This window comes from Scleropages formosus, chromosome 9 (genome assembly GCF_900964775.1).
Source record: "Scleropages formosus chromosome 9, fSclFor1.1, whole genome shotgun sequence".
Classification (NCBI taxonomy): Eukaryota; Metazoa; Chordata; class Actinopteri; order Osteoglossiformes; family Osteoglossidae; genus Scleropages; species Scleropages formosus.
This window is the reverse complement of record NC_041814.1, coordinates 31,622,523-31,641,392: the sequence shown is the minus strand read 5'-3', so window position 1 is coordinate 31,641,392 and position 18,870 is coordinate 31,622,523. Positions and strand designations below refer to the sequence as shown.

Sequence of the window (18,870 nt, the reverse complement as noted above, 5' to 3'; positions counted from 1 at the left end):
TTTATAAATATATGTGCATTTTGCATCCTTTCTCAGTACCCAGAAAGCATTAAATCATTTGTTCTCCTGAAGATCAGGCTGTTTAAGTCTGAGAGAGGAGCTTCCTTCAGTCTCCCTGACTACCCTTCCTGAACTGCTGTCCCATCAGGCTGGTGCCCAGGCCAAGCAAGAACCGATGTCCTTTTCCCAGCCACTGTTCCCCCAATGGACAGGCTTTGAGAACAATTTGGAGGCCCTCGTGGCAACTGCAGTGCTAATAAACCGTGAAAATTGCAGACAGTTACGAGTTCTTGTATAAACACAGGGAATATCGGAACTCCACCCTTTTGCGCCCTGCCGGGTCCTGGCTGTTTGTGGCCCGCATTCCTTCTTCTTCTTCTTGTAAACAGCCCCTATGTCGTATTTATTTAGGGAACGTTTGCTTCAATGAAATAACTCAGTTTGGCACATTGATGTTACCAGAACTCATTCAGGTGAAGACATTGTCTCAGTGGTGGACCTTCCAAGATTTTGGTGTAAATTCGTAGCACACAAACCTGAAATGTTATGGTCACACGGGTTCCTTAACCATCACACCACTTCTGCTCTTTGGAGTTAACTGCCACGCCCACACCCTCGAGCCGACACGGAACACCTGGGACACGGCGCAGACTGGGGCATAAAAGGCTGCGTCAGACCAACAGCTGATGCGGAACCTTGTTCAGCCTTGTTGATTGCGACCTCCTAGCTCCTAGCTCTTGTTCCCTAACGCCTTCCCCGATCCCGTCCCTTGTTCCCACGATCCTGTACCTCTTTATGATCATCGAACTCTTGCCTGTGTACCGACCTTGCCTTTTGGATTCTCCCTGTAACGACGTTTGCACCTCGAAGACTAATTGCCTGTCCTTTGACCACCTCTCTTGGATTTCCCTGAATAAACCACGAATACCGCTCTGCACTTTGGTCCGCTGCTTCCTTCCGGAACCAGACATGACATTAACGCTGTCATGTGTGCAGTGAAGCATGACTCCTGGAGTCATCGGGTTTGTCACAGGAGCTGGAGGTTGGGTGGTTCAGAAGGGAAAAGAGAGCAGAAAGATGTGATACATTCTGAGGAACAGGTATGACGACCATGCTCTGAGGAACACATCAAAGGACTGTGTTTTGAGGAACACGCTTTGAGAAAAATGTTGTGATTAACACGTTCTGTAAAACATATCCAAATCCCAGAAACCTGATGCCCAGCCTGGTTCACTCTCAGTTCACATTCAACTCCAAGCCTGACATGTACCATCGTTCCACTGTGGGAAGGGCAGGATTTCCCATCATGCACATCCTGACTTTCCAAGATAAGGCCTTAAAGAAAGATGACAATATCCCTGGGCTCTTCTCAACGACAATCGGCCTTGGTTTGGCAATAGCTTTGTTATTATCTCTTGGGAGTGTACCATCTCAGGGTCAGTAAGGTGGTCCAGCTGAGGCACTCAGCCAGAGGAAACGATCAGTCCATAGCTACCTCCAAGGGCTTTATGACCCCAGGGGAATGTGATGATCAAGCAGTGTGCTCAAGAACTTGGATCAGTGTCTTCTCTCTCTCTCTTATTGAGACATCAGCACAGCAATGAAGTATGAAGCACGGTCCTCCCCGTGGAGGTCGGCCAAAGCCTGGGACTCGCATGACTTCCTGTTCCCTGAGAAGGAGGTCTGAGCGGGGCTTTGAAACCAGGCACCGGCCCCGGACTTCGGCTGGCCTCAACTTGGTCTCGTGAAATGTGCTCCATCTGGTTTCTGCGACGACTCCCACCCTGAGCAGTCCCGTGAGTCCCATCTACTCTGGGTGGTGAAATCACGTTTTACCACTTTGGTTACAAAGCCTGCACTCACTCACTCACTCTGTGACCGTCGGCATGATTGGAGGATTGTGTGTTGCTGTGTTTGAGAGCCTGCACCTCTTTGTGTGCTTCTAACCTTGGTTTTCAGTTCCCCATCTGTCATTTGCCCTTTTTTGAAGTTCCAGTAGTGGACTTGGAAGTTGACTGAAGTTTGACGTCAAGGCTGTGATCACACTCAGTGATGTGGTGAATCCAGTCTGATCAGAAGATCTGATTTTGACATGTTTTGTTCACAGCCCCCGTTGGCCAGCAGAGGACTGAAAGGTTTAGTTTAGAAGTAAAGTCATAAGTGATCATGTGCAGAGCCAGCTTGTGCTGATTTTTGACGTTGCTTGATGTTACGTGTCTGGATGTAGGTGGGTCTGGGGTCATGTTCATCTGCTGTTCCCAGAGCTGTCATCATACCCTGAGATCTGGATATGCCATGCATGACTTTGCCTTGCTATCGAGCATTTTGCACGCTAGTTCTCTCCAACAACACTTGTTTCCAGAGACACACACGCAAACACACATCGGAAGCCATGAGCTCTTGATTTGGACGTAAAAATTCAAAATTCCTGTGGATGTTAATGGTCTCGCCAACCGTCTTAGTTGAAGGTGTACTGGAACAGCAATGCAGAGGAAATTTAGACAACGCATGACTGAATGTACATTAACACATGTTCCAAGAGTAATCAATCATCTCACTTTTCTCACAGTGAACCTATTCCCCATCAACACCTAACCTCAGCCTAAGCTGTCTGCTCCAACAGTTGTGAATAATACCTTAAATAAATGCATGGGAAAACGTCCAAGGTCTGTTCCCGTTATCTTTTGCATGTCAAAGCAGATTGAAAGTGAGGCTGCCTTTAGACCTGAAGACATTGGTGTCAGGCTTTGGGTCCACAACCTTCTGGCCTGAAGCCTTTGTGTCTATGGTCTGTAGGTTCATAGCCTTAATGCCTGAGGCCTTTGAGCTGAAGTTTCTGGGTCTTCAGCCTTTAAGCATTTGGACCATAAGTCTTTTTGATTTGAATCCTGCAGCCTTAGGGCTTACAGTCTTTCAGTCTACAGCCATAGAGCGTTAAGTCTTTGGGTCTGAAGCATTTGGGCCCTCTGACTGCTGTTGCTGGTTTGAGCTTGTGAAGGTCTGCCCAGCATGGATCCTGCACACCGTGTTAATGCAAACCATGTGGGCCCCTCTGTGTCCACAATGTGCTAATTTGATTGACTCTGCGTTGGAAGTAATAAAGGGAACATTTCTGCATGCTGTGCAGAAATAAGTGTTTGTGTTGGACGGCGTCGCGATCCCCTCTTCATCGCACCAGGTGCTGTTGGCCTAGGACATGGAGAAAATAGCGTACGCTTTGACACGTCTCTGTTATTCTTTCAATTATGTTTTTTTTGCAACTTGACATGCACACTGTGTGCAGTATCATTCTTAAATCACAATGGTGGGCTTTTTAACGCGATGCTAATTAGCCGTTTAATTGCTGGAGGATTCCAGAAGCAGTTAAAGCCAGGATCTCTTGATCCCCAAGGAACCTCTGCGTAATCCAACGAGTCTACTCGTGCATTACATTATCCCAGCTTTAATCCCTATTTGCCGTTGCTGAGACCTTTTGAAGCATAACAACCAGGATACCAGACATTTATGACTTTTTTATATATTTACTTTTTATGTACATGAATATTGGCAGGACAATTTTGTACATTTGAGACATAGTAGTAAAACACTGAGCTCCATCACACAAAAGAAACATTTACAAAAAGAGATGATCGACACAGTGGTGCATCTGAACATCGATACTTCATAGATTTAACATTTCCTCAGAATAATAATTATCATTAAAAAAGCAGAAATGTATGAAATAATTTAAACTCTTCTAATACGTACTTAGAACATACTTTGCGAACGGGTAACGGGAGGGCGACAGCAGAGGATGAGTTATAGACCACAATTCTTGGGGGAAACCGAGCTAACAAACGGGAGTATTCATGCAGTGATGATGAAAAACGAGATGAAGGGAAGTCCTCGAACCCCTGTCCTCCCCGGCAACAGCTCACTCAGGTCTTGCCGAACTTGGTCGAGCCGGGAACTCGGAGCATGTGCGTTCCCCCCCCCCCGAGTGTCCAAACAACCGCCGATGTCATGTAAACATAAATATACACGTTGATATCTCTCTCTAAACAGTTCAAATACTGTCACAGGCCTTCAGCTGTGTAAGTAGTCAGTCTGTATACACTCCTTAGTAGAATATCGCTCAGAGTTAAATAAACTTTTTTAATATATAATATATTTATTATGTACAGAGTCATTAACAAAACTTCCTTGTTTTGACCAGTTTGCTCTGGTACTTGACCGAATGACCGCCATGGCCCACCACGTAAACATCCAATAGGTACGACTTCCCCGGCTCCAGGCCCTTTATCGTTTCCGTGGTGACAGCCTTTTGCAGGTTCGGGCTATGGAAGTACTTGCAGAGGACCTTCTCGGACTTCTTGCGGGTCTCGGGCCCTGTGCACTGGTTCTGCTCGCGCCGCCGGTGCTCCTCGCTGTAGCTGTCGTCCACCTCCCTGCGGTAAACGCAGAACTTGTTCCTCTCCTGAGTGCCGAGCCAGGCCACGGTGGCTGAGGTGCAGGTGCGCAGCTTGTCAAAGGCCTTGATGCGTGTGTCTTCAGGCAGGGACGGGAAGGGTTGCTTGTTGGGCCGCGTCGAGGCCAGCACCTTCAGCATGGACGCCCCTTTTCGGCTCCCACGGAGACGTACCAAATACTTGGCCTTGGCTTTGCCCCGGAGCTGGAATTGCCTGACGCCCTCCACATTCTGGGAAAGCAGCAGCTTCCCATCCCGCCGCACCTGGATCTGCACTGCGTCCAGACAGGAATGGACGTAAAAGGTCACCTTCTGGTGTGAGGACACCGGCGCAAACCTCAGGAACTTGCTGCCCTTCCTCTTGATGAAGACGTCAGAGACCTTCCCGTCCTTGAGCTCCACCATCTTCTGCTTGGCTTCCTCTTTGGTGCGGGCGAAGGTGCCCACGTAGGCCGTGCTTGTGTTGGTGACAATGTTGACTGCAAAGACGTCAAAGTAGTACTGTGTGTCCGGCTTCAGGTGTGCCACAGTGAAGATGTTCTTGTTCCCGATGCACATCTTCTGGATGTCTGCTTTCGGCTTGGTGGCATATGAACGGGATACCTTGTTACCTAGGGGTTTGTTGCCCGCAAAGGAGCGCCCTTTACCAAGGTCGTTCTCTGAGGGGAAGCCAAAGTGTCCGAAGTCGAAGGGGCTGAAGTCCAGCCCGGGTTTGGGGGCCACCATGAAAGAGTCGTCGGCCCCAATCTTAGCCTCCACAGCACATAAACTCTTGAAGTTGTGCTCCTTGTTGACAACCACACAGTACTGCACCGGCTGCTTCATGCGAGATCCGGTGGGCGTGGGCTTCCAGGCCAGCGTGACGGTGGTACGGCCCATGGAGGTCACATCCACCCGGGGGTCGAAGGGTAGTTCGGGGTACGGCTGGTCTGACTCGGGAGTGGTGGTAGCGTACACTTTGAAGCTGCTGTCTTTCTCTGTGGAGAGGATCTCCAACTGGTAAAGCCCAGAAGGTGAGCTGGTGGCTACATATGACTCCACGTCATTGCCCTTGTAGGTGAAGAGCTCTGTGCCTTCGTCCGCCGTGGCCTGCTGCTTCTGCTGGTCCAGTGGCTCAGGTTCACCTGCGGCACACATAAAAATCAAGAAGTTTGAGAACTTCAGCTCCATAACTGAGTTTGAAGGATTGATTCTACTCGAGCCAAGAAAAGCAACCAATCCAAAACGTAACCGCTGTGTGATTGAATGGGAAATTTTTATTCACATCAAAGGCCATCATTGGAAAACCCATAATTCTGTTGGCTGTAGTCTAGGCAGTAGCTTCCATATTGTACGTGTAGCACAACAACACATTTCTTTATTACTCAAAGTCATTTGTAATGAGATGGGAATTGTCATGATGGCTGCTTTTGGATGCTCACATAGGTGTTACTGAGTTCAAGTCCCTTCAATATTTACATGGTGAGAACATTTAAAGGTATTTCCACAGGTGGTGTCCTCAGCTTGGCAGCTGTTTGAAACCACTAACTCCGATGCGGCCACCTAAAACGTCATGGACATGAGCCACGATTCGTCATTTACGAGTCGGTACCAGTGTTTTCTCAGAAAATACCCCTTGATCGTCCGATGCTGTTATTTCGCTTTCCTTTCCTGTCGCCAAGGCACAAGAAGAGCCTTGTTGCCTATTCTGCAGACATTTTTCTCAGCAACGCAAGAAAACATAATATTATGTTTGCAAACCGACCGCTGTGCTCAGCACCAAGCTACACTAGTAGGAACCATGAAACCTATTCTGGAGCTTTAGAACATGGGGAGGGCTGCGCAGCACACGCTTAACACAAGCATCAGGCACCACGGCATAGAACTTACAGAGGACACGTTTCCGTGTAACACGTATACAGGATGCGAGGCCGAGCAGCACTAGCAATGGACACAATGTCACAGGACAGAAGGAGAAGACTGAAATAACATTAATTTTCAGTAATAAACAACAGTAATAATAATTTTCAATAACTGCTAATGAGTAGCTGCTCATCCAATTTGGGCTGCAGCTGTTTGGAGCCTCTCCCAGGACACAGAGGACACAAACCCCTTTCGCCGCAGTGGCATCCCACACGGACAGTCCCGTCAGCAGTCAGACTTGCTTTGGGCTGTAGCAGGACACCGGAAGAACACACACGCGCACAACCACAGCCAGTTTTGAACCTGCAGCCCTCCATGCTACACCGTTGCCATGCAAACAATAAGAAAACGGTTCTTTATTATTGAAAATGACAGTAATTTTTGTTTTGTCCCTTTCTTACATGATATCGTCCGGTGCAGTTATTGCACTTCTGTTGCCTGTCTGGCCGCTTCATCATCACTTTGTTATTGTACCATGGTATTGACCCTGTTACACCTTTGCTGAAGTCTTTATTCACTGATTTCTGTTTTATTATTTTAGTTATGAGGGGATGTGGTGGCGCAGTGGGTTGGACCGGGTCCTGCTCTCCGGTGGGTCTGGGGTTTGAGTCCCGCTTGGGGTGCCGTGCGAGGGAGTGGCATCCCGTCCAGGGTGTGTCCCCTCCCCATCCAGCCCTGTGCCCTGTGCTGCCGGGTTAGGCTCCTGCTCCCCGCGACCCCCGCATGGGACAAGCGATTTCAGACAGTGTGTATGTCTGTGCGTACTTTAATTATAACAACTACTTTAATATATGTCTCCTGCAAGTTTGTGTCATATGTGATGCTTTGTGATTTGCTTTGCCTATGACCCCATATATGCTTTCTGATTTAATCTTCTGGATAGAACGTTAGATAAAATAAATTATATTGTAATGTATTCTATTCTGAGGGGGGTGCGGTGGCGCAGTGGGTTGGACCGCAGTCCTGCTCTCCGGTGGGTCTGGGGTTCAAGTCCCGCTTGGGGTGCCTTGCGGCGGACTGGCGTCCCGTCCTGGGTGTGTCCCCTTCCCCCTCCGGCCTTACGCCCTGTGTTGCCGGGTAGGCTCCGGTTCCCCGTGACCCCGTAAGGGACAAGCGGTTCTGTAAATGTGTGTGTGTGTGTATTCTATTCTAATAAAAAGCAGTAAAACACTGTTTTTTGTCAGGCACTCCCAGTTATTCCTAGACCAATTAGACGGCTGCAGCCACACCTCACCCAATCAGCCGATAGGGCCTAAGAAAAAGAGGGAGGGGCCAAGTTGTCCACCCTTCTCTTTTCTCAGCCCTCAGGGTCAGTCTAAATCATGCGCTCTAAAATGTGGGTAAATTAGGTAAATATACCCACTCCAGCCAGCAGTCTGAGGAACGCCCAGTGTAGAAAACCACTCGAGTTGCGTGCGTGTACCCGGGTACGGGACCATTCCGGTTTGGTGTACAGCCACTTCACATCACTGTTCTACTTTGGTTTGTACCTAGATAACACAGAGTAACTCTTCCAGTTACGGTTGTACCTAGTTTACACAACCATTCCAGTTTGGTGTGTCACCCGTTATTCCTATTATGCACCCCTGCTGTTGCTATGGCGATGCAGTTGTTTTGTTACATTGCGCTAAATATGTGAATAAGCTGAAGGAACTCGAGGAGCTTCTCCCCGTCGGCAGCTATAAACAGCGACACACACCATCACGAGGGAGAGAGAGGAACCTGATACTCGTGCAAAGGCTCCTCCCCCAGACCTCCCCCCACACCCCCTCCACCACAGGCACCAACATGGCCGCGCTGTGCTGTTCCTGCTGCCTCCTAATTGCACGGGCACCCCTGGGACCCTGCCTGCTTCCAGACTGCGGGGGACGGAGGGACGGAGCGAAGGGGACACCACGCGCCACCCAAAGAGGGACCTCTGAAGGCAGGGTGAGGTGGGGGCAGTCGCAGGGTGCAGCAGGAGGAGGGGGCTGCGACCTCTTTGCTGGAATTATGTAGAGACATGATTACAATCGTGGGAAAAATAATTGCTGACCAATATCAGTCCATTTAAGTTAAACAGGCTTCCTTAATTGGGCCCCCACCCCACCCTGGGTGATGTGCACATCCCTCTAGTCTGGGAGGAGGGATGCTGGAACATGGGTCCGGAACTGACAACCCTAGTGCGTGCGCGTATGTGGTACAGCAGCGCGTCGTATCCTCACCTGAGCTCTCGCCGCTCGACTCCTCGGGCAGCTCCTGCAGGGTGAGCTTCCACTCGAGGGGGGCGTCGCAGGGGGTCACGGTCACCGACAGCGGCGTGTTGTCCTCCTCCACCACGAAGTAGTACCTGGGGAGGCAGGAGGGGCCCGCAGGGGTGAGTCGGACGCGCCGCAGGGAGCCCGGCGTCCTCGAACCCCTTCCGTTGACAGGAGCAGAGACAGACGGGAGGGAGATGCCAGCGACGACCAGGCTTCTGTCCTGTTGCCGTCGTCACCCTTTATACTGTTCTCCCACCCAGAGCACATTTATGTTTAATAATCGTCAAGAACAATCAGCCCAGCACCCTTTACACTTAGGTATCCCTACGTTTATAGAGCTATTCATATATATGACAAAAACTATTTTCATTTTATATTTATACACATATATATGAACAAGGGAAATAGAAACATTTTGAATAAAGTGTTATTTTTGTGTAATTATTTATGGTAAAAGGTACATGAAAGTTAGATGTAAGGGGAAAACACAATTTTACTTTCATATAATTACACAACAACAAACGGAACTTTTTTCCCGCACACTATTTCGTTAAGGGAAGAAACACATGCGCACTGACCGCGCACTGACCGCGCACTGACCCACGGTTTGTCTCGTGCAACACGCCACCTACTAAGATGCAACTTCCCAGAAATACATGGGTTGTATTGTGTCATGTAAAGCAGCAAAGCTTCAACTTCCATAGTAAAACTGCTTTTTTATTATTACAAAATGATATTTTATTGTTTACCGATTACATTTTATACTTCATTACAATTTTTTTTCAATTTTAGCACCCAAAACCTAAAGGTCAAAAGGGCCCTGAATGCGGCTCATACTTTAACCCTTTCAGTTCCATCCACAGTGGTAGAACTGCAGTGCCGTGGGCGAGAAACACGTAACGCTGTGACGTCGCCGAGGTAGGCAGGCAGACAGACAGATAGACTGACTTTATATTTCAATGTTTTTGTGTGTTTTCAACTGTATCAGAATAAAAAAAAACAAAGTTTAAATGATTGATAATTACAAAAAATCGCTACAAACTCCTACTCAGCACTGAGTGTCAACTGATTCATCCTAAACATGTTCGGTGCTCCTCATCTTCTTATTGATCGCCGACACCGAGGAACAGCAGCCAGGAACTGTAAACATTGTGGAAGTGAGTTAAATGAAGGCAGTTCCATGGTCCTGCTCTGCTTGTGTGCCTTAACTACCACCGGTCAGCTTGTTGAGTGAAAACGGCTCAGCTTTGTTCTACAACAAACCAAATTTTTAGCACGCTGATCAGTGAAGAAACGTCATTTCAAGGAAAGTAACTGGAAAAATGTCTGAAAGTTTGTAACTTGATTGTTGGTGACACTGAGCCAGTGTCGCGAAAACAGGAGAACTTGGGGTCGCACAACGGCTGCGGTGCTAAGGAAAGGCAGGAAGTTGTGGTGGACTAGCCCTCGTACCTTTTGGGCGTATCCCTGAAGAGGTAGCCGCTGATCTCAGCCCCATCTGGAACGACGGACGAGTCGTGGAACAGGGCCTTGTCCCGCACCTGCATCTGGAAGAGTTCCTCGTCCCGGGTGGGCAGCTTCTGGGCACCGGTGCCCACAGCCAGCAGCAGACAGAGGCGGAGCGGTGCGAGGAGCAGCCCCATCCTGCAGAAGGAATGGGATTAGAACCCAGATACACTAAGGACCTCAATGTGTCAAACAGCCAGACATGGTCAGAACCACACTGGGTCACGCTGGAGAAGAACGCAACCCAAACCAGAAGGCGGCGTCACAAAAAGCAGGGTTGGGGCACCACGTAGCATACGGGTAAGTGCTGCTGCTGCCTTTGGACCTGAAGAGCCCAGGTTCAAATCCCATCTCCCACTGCAGTGCCCTTGACCAAGGCAGCCTGAGTGCCGTTGGGGACAGAGGGATACAGTAGGAAGGGATACAATAAATGTTACCCAGCTGTTAAATGGGTAAATCACTGTAAGCAGCTTAACGCTATAATTTGCTTTGGAGAGAAGCCTCAGCTAAATGAGTAAATATAAATATGGAAGATGCAATCTGTGCCTTGGGACATGTGTGTGTACTCAGTTTTCACCACAAGCTCGTGGACACGCCCCTTTCCCATCGCCAGCTAGCGTACAGCAGGGCTAATGAGCTTATCAAGAGCAGATATAATTCTTCCCAGGTAACGCCCAGTGGTCATCGTCAGGGCCTTGTGCCGAAGAGACGCCGTTGGAGAACAGAGCGCCCCCTAGTGCTGCTTCCCACTGCCGGGACAAAGTGACCAGGGTGAAGACTTGGAGCTTGTGGTGCTGTTTATGCCCCACCCACTAGGAGGACCATCAGGACACGCGATGCAGGACACGACCGGCACCCTAACAGCTGGGCCCCCTTGGTGCAGGGTCACCGAAGGCAGAGCCCCCCCCTCCCAACGCCGCCACGAAAATCTGCCGCCGCTCATTGATTTCGCCACATTGATCGCGGCTGATGGGAGGCGAATCCCTCGTGATTTAATCAGAGTAATGACGGCCGATTACCCACATGCCTGAGCGCCATTTACCGCCTGCGAAATCCTGTCCTTTTAATGACCCCCATAGGGGGGTGGTGGGGGGGGGGGGGGTTCAGTCTCCGAAAGAGAGCTCTAGGCCAGCCATTAGTACTGGACCTGTGTCTCAGTGCAGCTTCCAGGGACTTCCCAGGAGCTGACAGTACGATCCAGGGCTGGTGTTTGGATCTTTGTTGCCCCGGGGGAAGGAGGCCCCCCGTAGACTTTTTAAATAAAGGTACACTCACATACATACCTCCATACATACATCCACCCATATATATTCAGTATATACACACATACAGCATAGGACAAAAAATGTTTTTGTTTCAAGATTTGGGGCAGCTGGTGCTCCTATAAATTTATTGCTCCAGTAAATTTTCCCTGCTGTATAAATGAGTAAATAATTACAAGTGTAGATATAGAGAGTGATCATTAAGGGAAAACAGAATTTACAAATAAAATGTGTTATTCTTACGCACTTACTGATGATAACATGCATGTGACTGTTACATTTCCAAAGAGCACAAATTAATACTTTAATGGCTTATAAATGGTTTTTACTTAATTTTTTTTACCAAGATTACACTTCATTTTTTGATTTTAGTACCAAAATTTGGTGCCCCAAAATTTCAGCATCCTGGGCCCATTGCCTGGGTTCTGCTCACTGTGAAACAGTCCCTTGGGGACGGGCTGAACACAGCGTTCGGTGTCTCAGTCCAGTTCGGGTCGAACACTCAGCGCGGGAAAAACGCGACGCATTGTCACTTCATGGCAGCCGTTCAACGAACGCCCAAAGCTCAGAGGAAGGGAAATTTTGGCTTCGAGTCGCTTCTCGGGGGAGAGATCTTTCTGTCTTCATGTCCTTCGTGTCCCAGAGTCGTCAAGCTGCAATCTGAGAACGCAAAGGCTGGAACCCGTCCTCCTTGTCCCACATGGTTGGAACCATGGGAAAATGGTCACACACAGCAGAGTGACCACTACCTCACCATCATGGCCGAGTGGTCACAGCTACACAGCCACACAACAGCAGTTGCTGCTACAGGGATCAGTCACAACCACAGAGGAGTGGTTGCAATTAAAGGGGAGTGACCATAACCTCAGGAGAGTGGTCACAATCAAACGGCAGGGGTCATAACCTCAGAGGACTGGTCAGATTCACAATGGAGTGGTCACCATCAAATGTGAGTTCAAGGCAGTGGTCATCGTGGCAGGAAAATGGTCACATCTACAAAGGCAGGGTTGAGGTTACAAGCTCAGTGATTGGTCACAAATGAATGGGAGTGGTCTCAGCCATAGGGGAGGGGCTGTGGTCACAGGAGAGCAGTCACACGGACACCGGCGGAGTGTCAGTCAAAGAGGAACGTCAGGGTCACTGAGGTGCGGTCACAGCAGTCCTGGACCAGCCTTTGAACGGGTGGAAAAAAGCGTTTGATGGGAACATGTTCTCTGACATGCGGCCCAGTTCAGCGTGAGAACGAAAACGCGCCGTCTCCCAGCATGCCGTTCCCGTGCGTGAGCCCCACACCCGAGCCGCTCTAAAGGAGCAACGCGTGGCATCTGGAACAAATAGAGCAACGTTCAATGAGAGAGCAGGGGGAGCATATGAGTGCCGTTCAGGGGGTAATTTGAAGGCAGAAACATGTCGGCTTCACTTTTGCTGCTTATTTATTTATTTGCTCCCTGGTTCCTTTCCAGTGGGAACTTGGTTCAACACTGAATTAATTAACTGGAATGAATTGAAAAGGAAGAAATCAGTGAAATGAATCAGGTAGGAAACTTCGTTTGGGAGGGGTTTACTGCAGCTGTGTCACAGGCAGGGCCACCATACCGTAGTAACAGCAAGCACTCAGTTAAAATGTATTATTATTATTATTATTATTATTATTATTATTATATTCTTCATTTTAGCCATCCTTGTTATCCAGGGAGACTTACAGTGTTGCATTAACAACTTTACACTGATTTGGCTATTTGCTCAGTTGAGCCGTTTTTACTGTCTTAATTCATGCTAAGTACCATGATCAAGGGTACTACAGCAAGAGGTGGGATTTAAACCTAGGACCATCCGATTGTGAGATAACAGCTGTGAGCGCTACTATAGTGTAGCTCAGTAAAAGTAAGCAACATCAGTGTGGATGTTTGTCAAAGTGTGGCGCTGGGTTCGAATCCCAATCGTGCTGTAGCAACCCTGGCCACACATTACTCCAGTAAAAATTACCCAGCTGCGTAAATGGAAGAATAATTGTAAGGAGCTTAGCAATGGAAAGCTTGCGATTAACAACAGTTAATAATACTACTACTACTACAAATAATAATAATACCACAAAAAGTGTAATAATAATAACTGATAACAGGACTCTTGGAAGGGACAACTGAAAGTCAGTGTAACACTGGACAGAGTTGCTGCGGTAACAGTGCTGAGGGCTGGTGACGGGTGTGTGCAGCTGGAGAGGGAAGCTGGGTCTGAGGGACATGTGTCAAGACACCAGTGGAGTCCAAGGGCTCCGTCTCCTGGCCCGGTGGTGCCACAGAGATCAACGCCCCGACTGGCAGTTCATGTTCCACTGATGTTTCCGTGGTTACGAGCGCTTGTGTCATAAAAATGCCCCAGGAAGGGATGTTGTCCCCAGCTGAGTGTCCACCTGCAGTGATGAGTTGACAGCGGTGCAGCAGAAATGACTCCACGTGCTGGACAGTCTGAGGGTGTGAATGTGGAGCAGTGAGCCGCCCCAGAACAGTTATCACCCTCTCTCTCTCTCTGTCCAGTGTCTCGAACCTCAGACTCGGTCCTCTAATCAAGGTGGCCTCTTGGGGAGCGGAGCTGACCGCCTCTGCGGCGCTTGAGAAAATCAACCCCTGATACCACCACCCCCCAGCCCCTCATCCTGATGTCGCTCAGGAACTGTAAATAACCCATGTCCTCGAACCCTGTTAGAGGAGCCCAGTGGCTGAGGACAGTGTCCATGCGCTGTCTCCGCTTCGCAAAATGCTTCTTTACTTTCATGAGGGCTGAATTTGGATTCTGCTCCTCCAGGCAGCCGAGCGGCACACGACCAGAGGCACCGGTTTGACATGAAGTTCTCCAAAATCGTGGGCTAATTGGACTGTCCAAACCATGTCCACTTGTCCACTTCATTGTCATAGTTCTTCATTGATTTTGTTGAAAATCAATTTAGTTTCCTTTGCTGTTTCTTAGTATTAAAGGGTTAGGGTTAGTGAATGAATTAATGAAGAAACACCGTATAGAATATATATATATAGTATACATACTGTATACTGTATGTTTCGCTAAGCTGAACGAGTACAGGTTGACAGTGATACAGTATTATGATCATAAATTGTGTTTATTCATATGTATTATTACTATAATTATTATTATCATTAGAAATTATTATTAATTTTAAAAAAATACTATAAAGTAATAAGAATAAGAATAAAACTGTAAAAGCCACGCAGTATTACAGAGTAATTAATGAAGCACTGCACTGCACTGCAGTTATATTGTCTTCTCATAACTGATGTTAATTGTTGCAAAAACTGTGTCCACTTTAATAGGATTTGGTGATACCTCACTATAAATTGGTGTCAATCTGGGGACATGAAAATAAACAAGAATTCACTGTACGAGGGGTTTCTCAGGAACCCATCACCTTCTCAAGACAGGGGCGACTGTAGCGGCGCGGTGGGACAGCGGAGCCGTGTGTGAGCACGTTGTGTGAGGCTTCCAGCTCGTGCTTCTTGATGGGAGTTAGGTCTGGACCACAGTTCAGATGGAGATGCGTGCCTGGCTCTTGCCCACGGACCGCTGGCGACGAGACCACCGACACGGCATCTTTGACAGAACCGCCGTTCGTCCTCTCGTCCTTATTGCTCAAAGCCCTTTGAGGGCGTCCCTCGCCCGGCGTCCTGGAATGCGTCCGCGTGCCCGGGTCGGGTCAGAGGGGTCTCCCTTCCGACACCCGCTACAAACGGCCCATTGAGGCGGGGGGGGGGCGTCTGACTGATGCGCTGCGGGCCGCGCCATTGTGGCAGCTGAGATCACACAGGACGCTTACAAAGAGCCCATGGGAAAGGATGCGGCCCCCGTCGAGCCATTTGTCAAGAGGGAACGCCCGGCGGAAAGGGTCCGAGAGGAAGGTCCGACGGATGCGCACCTGGAGTCCGCCGTAGCGCTCCAGGCCGAGTGCGCGGCTCACGCAGACGGGCCTTCCGCTTTGTTTACACGCATGTTTACAGACAAACATTTGGAGCAGAAACACTTTCCAGCTGCCTGGGCAAAGGTTATGGGTGTGTGAGTCGCATGCACACAGACACACACACACACACACGCAGAGCGCTGGCTGACGCCTTCAGCGCAGTTTTTTGCGGGTCTTGAGGCCTGAAGATGCTCTGGAGGAACTCTTTGAGCGCCAGTTTTCATATGCAAATGCAGATTTAGTTACGGTATGCGCCGCAGACATGGCCCTGCGCAGACTTTTTGTTCATCACCCATTCTTGTGAAGGGGAAGTGTGGGAAAGAGGGGTGGGGGAGCACAGTGTGTGTGTGTGTGTGTGTGTGTGTGTGTGTGTGTGTGTGTGTGTGTGTGTGTGTGTGTGTGTGTGTGTGTGCGCGCGTGTGTGTGTGGGACATCTCCCAGGCTTTGTGTTTCATACACAACTGTGTGACTTTCTGAGGTCAGCTCAAACAAGTGACAGCAGTGAGCTCATCTCTGTGTTCATATCTTTTGTATTAATTTTATGCATCATTAAGTTATTTTACTAATTGTATTTATCAGTAGGATCTTATTTTCATATTTTCTTTGTAATATATTTGTACTAATTATGTTTGTCACTGAGTTGTATTATTTGTCACTAAGTCCTGCAGTTATGTTGCCATTTTTAATTTACTCTTGAAAGGAAATAAAACAATAACATCAAAACCCATTTAAATATTTTTTCCTTCAGTTTCTCAGACATGTTTTCCTGCTGCGCTCAAATCACAGCAATTAAATCGCTGCATTTTTTTATTTGTGCAAAATCATGCGAATCATCCGAATTTCCCCAAGTGGAACACATTCCAAGCACACACTTTGACTAAAACATACACACATAAATATACACACCTCAGTTACGAAGCGTCGCGCGGTGCCAACGCCCGTCAGTCACGCGGAGCGGCGCCTCGCGCAGGTGTGCGGTGCGCGTGCGGTAAACAGCTCGACCTACGGTGCCGTTTGAAGGAAGGTGGAGGGGATGGGTTGGGGGGAGGGGGCGGGGTGTTCCTACTGGTCCCGGGATCGAGGAGCGCAGAGCGCGCGCAGCGCGGTGCGCCCTGAACCGCGGCCAGAAGCGAAACCCCAAATGAAAAAGTCATGTCTGCCGCGAGCCGAGTGAAATGTGTTTGAAAGCGCAGCACTTCCTCCAGTTGTAAACCGCAAAGCCCCTTCCTTCATCTGGCAGCCACCTCAAAGTAGCGAGGGAAAGATCTCCTCATCCAGAGAGATCCGCTCCAGAGAGTCTCCGCAGCAACAGCTCAGGTCCAGCACGCTTCTCCAGACAGATCTACACGACTTCTCCAACCGTGTCAGGTCCACCACGCTTCCCTACATCTCAAATCGGCCGCACTTCTTCAAACATCGCAGTTCTTCAGAACTTCTCTGCACACCTCAGATCCGCATAGCAGCTGTCATGCAAACATCGCAACGGAACAGAACTTCTACATACACCAGGCTTAGGCTTAGTTTCTCAGAACTTGTCCATATAGTTGCACAGCTCTTCACACATCACTTCTTTTCTGCCCACATCTCACGTTTCAATTCAGTTTCTCCACAGGTCTGAGGAGCACATCATCATTTTGCACATTGCAGATCCACAGCACTTCTCCACACATCCCAGTTCAATATCACTTCTTCTCCACACATCCCAGTTCAACACCACTTCTTCTCCACACATCCCAGTTCAACATCACTTCTTCTCCACACATCCCAGTTCAATATCACTTCTTCTCCACACATCCCAGTTCAACACCACTTCTTCTCCACACATCCCAGTTCAACATCACTTCTTCTCCACACATCCCAGTTCAACATCACTTCTCAGTTCAATTTCTCAACACATCTCAAGACCACATCACTTCACACGTCTCACAAGTCCAGCGCACCACTTCTCCTGCAGACATTTCAGCTCCACGGCATTTCTCCACACATCTTTCTTTGAACATGGAAAGTCCACTGAACTTCCAAGTCGCATCAGGCATCACGCAAGAACAGCAACAAACACCAGAGAAGAGCTCTCCTACCTTGCAGAAACTGTCTTGCCTCTGATGAGAAAAGTTGTGCTTCTTCCTTCTCTGTTCTTCTCTACTTGGGGTTACAGGAGAAGGTTGCTTCTGGCGCTGAGATGTTGAGAAAGTTGTGAATTACTCTAAGCTTAAGGTAGGTCTCTCGGGACGCTGTGGACCTCGGGTCCTATTCCTCCTTCAGTCCTGTAGGGTCCTGGGTCCGAGCTCCGCTGCACGAGCGCCGTGTTCACTCCGTCCCAGGTCCGCCGGCGAGTGCGCACACTATCCGAGCACTGGCGCACGCGCGCACACGGAACACCCCGAGAACGCGCGGGGAGAGGAGGACTGAACGCGGCGGCGCGCTGCTGCGGTCTGGCCGCGTGCGCTCGCCCCCAGCAGTGACTCCGAGTTCAAACCACTCCCCCCACCCCGAGACACACAGTTCGGGTGAAGAGAAAGAAAAAAAGCAGAGAGACCAGAGGACATCAACTCACACACAGTGTGTTACTTTATCTGCGAGACACAGTGAGTAACGCACTCACCATAATGAGAAACAATTATTAATGAGGAACTATCAATTTCACCTATCAGTTACACACATTGCTACTGAGTGATTCTGAGATTCTATACCACCTTATCAAGAAACAATGTGTAACAGTTTCACCTCTTACAAAAAAACACAGTGACAAATTCACATTATATGAATGACAAACAGTGCAACTTCACATAATCGGTTCGGAAAATCTAACGATTCTTCATTTTCACTGAGAAACAAGGTAAGAGTTTCACACAATGAAAGAGAAACAGTAACAATTTCACTTGATCAATGAGAAACAATTTTACAGTGTAACACAAATCAAAAAGAAACAATGTAACAGGGTCACGAGATAAAAGTGAAACAATGTAACAATTTCACCTTGTCAATGACAAACTTACTTTCCGACTTGATTAAAGAGACAGTATATATATATATGCATGACACTCAATTACAGATTCAGTGAGACACTTCTACTCTTTCACTTTAAACTGTTACATTATGGTAACATGAAGAAGAACACATAAGCATAAAATTAATGCAAAATGAAAGTATAATTGGTTATATCACTTTCCACAAATTCTAACATTTGAGGACTGAAACGTTTTGCTCTTGAAAACCTGACCTGCTTGTTGGTCCAGCTTCTTTAGACACATAAATGAAACATCGTTAATGTGTTATAGATTATATTTGACGTTCATTGTGCCTGTCAGCTTTAAAGCACAGATCCCCAAATGTTTTCTGCTTTCTTGGTCGCAAGATGTTTGTTGTGACTTATTGTTTATTATCATTTTCAAAATGTTAAAATTTGTTATCTTTTCAAAGTCACCCCCCCCCCCCCCCCCCCCAGCAGGGTGTGGGGTTGTAAATACTCCTGGGAATGGGAATTCTTCAAGAAAAGCTGTTTACACAAGGTTCCTCGGAAATAAATCTGGCCGCCCATGGAAACAGAGA

General features: G+C 48.3%; 1 protein-coding gene across 1 annotated transcript; it reads right to left on the bottom strand.

The window, feature by feature from the left end:
• Positions 1-3,551: 3,551 nt before the first annotated feature.
• Positions 3,552-17,738, bottom strand: ndnf (neuron-derived neurotrophic factor). The gene is made up of 4 exons (XM_018733064.2): positions 17,400-17,738; positions 10,042-10,233; positions 8,554-8,678; positions 3,552-5,571 (listed from the first exon to the last, which is right to left on the bottom strand). The coding sequence occupies exons 2-4, from the start codon at positions 10,230-10,232 to the stop codon at positions 4,169-4,171; spliced, it is 1,719 nt and encodes a 572-aa protein (XP_018588580.1). The 5' UTR covers position 10,233; positions 17,400-17,738; the 3' UTR covers positions 3,552-4,168.
• Between the last annotated feature and the right edge of the window lie 1,132 nt (positions 17,739-18,870).